At 36.6% G+C, this 4034-nt stretch overlaps 1 protein-coding gene across 1 annotated transcript; it reads left to right on the top strand.

Moving 5' to 3' along the window:
- Positions 1-439: 439 nt before the first annotated feature.
- On the top strand, positions 440-2893 carry LOC115920944 (transcription factor Ovo-like 2). The gene is made up of 2 exons (XM_030977736.1): positions 440-858; positions 1595-2893. The coding sequence occupies exons 1-2, from the start codon at positions 459-461 to the stop codon at positions 1960-1962; spliced, it is 768 nt and encodes a 255-aa protein (XP_030833596.1). The 5' UTR covers positions 440-458; the 3' UTR covers positions 1963-2893.
- Positions 2894-4034: the final 1141 nt, after the last annotated feature.

Raw genomic sequence — 4034 nt, 5'->3', positions numbered from 1 at the left:
CAGGAGTACAGCCTCCGAACAAGACCAATTTGAGACAACAGTATCTATATCCTACATCCACACCACGTACAAGAGTCTTATCGCAAGACGCTGAATCAACCAATATGACAACTCTACAACCTCAGTCTGTCGGTAAGAATAGCTTAGTTCGGGAGCTTCCACAATTCATGCATCAAGGATCAACAGTTTCATCCACCAATCGAATGCAATCCAATGATGTTTGGATACCTCCCGTATCAAGACCTACCAGCATTAGAGGCCCACAAAGTTCCGTGCCAGTTTGTGTGACATCAGAAGTACCCACAACTACAGTCCTTGAGTCGGCAGTACCGTCTGGGCAGAACCCTACACAGTGTCAAAAAGGGTGTCAACTGAAAAGAGTGCAAGATGTATCGATCATACCTACACCAAACATCGTGAACGATGTGCGCTCTCTGGCAGCATATGATACAGAAACAATGTCATCAAATAAACCTTCCTCTAATGGCCCTACAACACAAAACGTGTCGAACATACCTACGCCAAACGTCGCTAACGATACGCACACTCAAGCAGTGTATGGTACAGAATCAATGTCACCAAACAAACTTCCCTATAATGGTCTTACAACACCTGACTCCGCCTCTCTGCCAAGCACTAAACCAACATACTCTTTTGCAGGAGACGAACCTACACCAGTTAATGGCATAAAACCAAAACCCAGGTGCAGCCAGTGCTTTAGCACCTTCCTGACGGAAAGAGCATACACCAAACATATGACTACATACCACAGCCAGACAAAGCCACATATCTGCGGCTTTTGTGGAAAGGGATTTCATGACAAGTTTGACCTGAAGAGGCACTACCGAACACACACAGGTATAAATCTTGTTATATTGCAAATCTCGCTTGTACGAAATCTTTATTTCTAAAAATCTAATGTTAAGCTTTCGTACATGACTGTAGCTCAATCGGCCAGAACTTCTTTTAAACGGACTATGGCAGGCCATATTTACCTATACAAAACATCGTTTTGCTTGTAAAGGATATTTCGGAACTTTGCTATCCTTTTACAACATCATTGATAGCTTTCTAGACCTTAATTTCAACACTATTATAGAAACATTCTTCTACTGAAAATTGCAATACCTAGCCTTAGTATGGACATATTTTGATTTCGAATGGCTTGTACTCGCCACAGTGTTTTTTAAATAATTTTCAAAACTTAGAAATCATGTACGCTGTCTTCTCCTGTAGATATCTGAACAAACCCTTGTATTGATGGAAGTAGCCTCTTCCACAGACAAGAGTCTTGCTTAGTCCATAATCTGACCGATTTCATTTTAAGAATCTCTCCAATGGGAGCTCCTATACCTACTGCAATGCAAGCCGTAGATTTCGTAGACCCGAACAAATTCGAGAATGTGCAATATTTCGCCAGGTGTCCGACTTCGGGAACATACTATCTTCGGCTTGTGCATATAGAAGGAGATCGCGTAATTAGAAAATTCTTGCAGTAGTATCAACCAGATTCTGGTGTACTAATAATTTAATATCTCTCTCGAAGTTATACTAATGGTCTTATTTATCATTTACTCGATTAATGTCTTCACAGGTGTCAGACCGTACAAGTGCAGCCAGTGTGCACGTTCTTTCACTCAGCGCTGCTCCCTTGAGACACACGTCAACAAAGTGCACGAGATGCCACTCGCCTTCACATTCAAGGAGCGGCGAGAAAAGATATACGTATGCGAGGATTGCGGACATTCTGTGAAGGACGCGTTTGAGCATTACCTCCACATGTGGGTCGCGCACTCGCGACTGGCCATGCCCAAGCGTCTTCGACAGAAAGTGCTACACAGGATAAAGTACATCCTAAAGGCTCAAAATGGCGGTGATAAAAATGAAGAGGAACTTTTGGCAGACACCAAAGTTGTCACTCAGTCAATTTGTCAAGTGAAGATTTTATCATTTGGAAAGTAATAGTCCTTTGGAATCGTTGGATATGATTCATGGTGAATGTATTTCGTAGATACCTAGGCTGCATTGATTTATTCAGTACTAAAGTCAAAGTTTGTGGGCATTTTACTCAGTTTTCAGCTTCGATAAAAACTTGATTCTTTACGAAACGGGACTAATGCTTCATAAAACGGCTTATAATTGAAACTTGAAGTATACTAAATTTGTTTTATGGGGATACAAAGACCGCAACAGAGTCCTTCGCGCTTTCGAGATTCCTCGTCTTCGACGAGCCAGCACATCGCAGCAGTCCGCGGACGCCGACATGTCTAGACCGTGCATCACAGTTCGCACGGGCATCCCGGCGGCGATGAAGCGTTAGCATAGTCGTCCAGCACAGATCGCATACACCCTCCGATTTGGACAAAACCTGATGACGCGTACTAAAGTTTCAAACAAAAATGTAATTCTCCAAACCATTATTGATCTAGGGACGTTAACTGGAACACTTCGGAAAAAACCTACATCTTTGCATTTCTCTGGAAGTGGTAACTATCTTTAATATTAATTAATTGATATGTTATTACTTCACTTTGTAAATGCTTCAGACCACAACAGTAGCCATTAGAAATAAATTATATTCGGATATGAGTTATATTATTTCTGTTCTTATCTTTTAACTTCTTAGTATGTATTAATATAAATGCTGTATCAGAATTGTGAAGAAAGAATGTTTCTCATCTTTTAAATGATTACACTTAATCTGAAGAAAAAAATTGAAAATAAAAAACAAAACAATTAGTATTATTGGACACATGAATTAATTCTAACAACTTGAGGATAATTATTATCCCATTTCCCTACAATTCCTTTGCTATTTATTGTCTTGGTCTCTGTAACCTTTCACAAAAAGGCATTATGTGTGGTATTGATCACAATTGTTCTCTTTTTACGCCTATATTATATGTACTAATATTTTTTACAATTTCTTGTTTTTTTAAACACATGTTCTAAGATAAAACGAATTAATTCTAACAACTTGGTTTTAATGTTATCCCATTTTCCTGCCATTTCTTTGAAATTCACTGTCTCGGTCTCTGTAACCTTGAACGAAAAGGCATTATAATATTGATCAAAATAGTTCTCTTTGTAGACCTTTATTGTATGTTACAATATTTTATAATATCTAGTTTTTTATACACATGTTCTAAGATAAAATAAATTAATTTTAACAACTTGACTACAATTGTTATCCCATTTTCCTCCCATTTCTTTGAAATTCATTGTGTTGGTCTCTGTTACCTTGAACAAAAAGGCATTATAATATTGATCAAAATAGTTCTCTTTGTACGCCTATATTGTATGTTACACTATTTACAATTTCTAGTTTTTTTAAACACATGTTCTAAGATAAAATGAATAAATTTTAACAACTTGACTACAATTGTTATCCCATTTTCCTCCCATTTCTTTGAAATTCATTGTGTTGGTCTCTGTAACCTTGAAGAAAAAGGCATTATAATATTGATCAAAATAGTTCTCTTTGTACGCCTATATTGTATGTTACAATATTTTATAATTTCTAGTTTTTTAAAGATAAAATGAATTAATTCTAACAACTTGACTATAATTGTTATATCATTTTCATCCCATTTCTTTGCAATTCATTGTCTTGGTCTCTGTAACCTTGAACAAAAAAGGCATTATGTGTGTTATTGAACACAATTGTTTTCTTTGTACGCCTATATTGTATGTTACAATATTTTTTAATTTCTTGTTTTTTTTATACACATGTTCTAAGATAAAATGAATTAATTCTAACAACTTGACTATAATTGTTATTTCATTTTTATCCCATTTCTTTGCAATTCATTGTCTTGGTCTCTGTACCTTGAACAAAAAAGGCATTATGTGTGTTATTGAACACAATTGTTTTCTTTGTACGCCAATATTATATTTTGCCATTTCTACACGTGTTCTAAGATACCATATCACATGATTCCCTCCATTTGTCGGCATTATTTTACCATGTGTTGCGTAATACAACTCCCATTTATTGAGGTGAGAAAGAAGAGAAAGAAAGATTGGAAAGAAGA

The sequence above is a fragment of the Strongylocentrotus purpuratus genome, unplaced genomic scaffold, assembly GCF_000002235.5.
Source record: "Strongylocentrotus purpuratus isolate Spur 01 unplaced genomic scaffold, Spur_5.0 spur5_scaffold_1, whole genome shotgun sequence".
Classification (NCBI taxonomy): Eukaryota; Metazoa; Echinodermata; class Echinoidea; order Camarodonta; family Strongylocentrotidae; genus Strongylocentrotus; species Strongylocentrotus purpuratus.
Note: the sequence above shows the minus strand (reverse complement) of the source record. Positions and strands in the feature narration are given on the sequence as shown.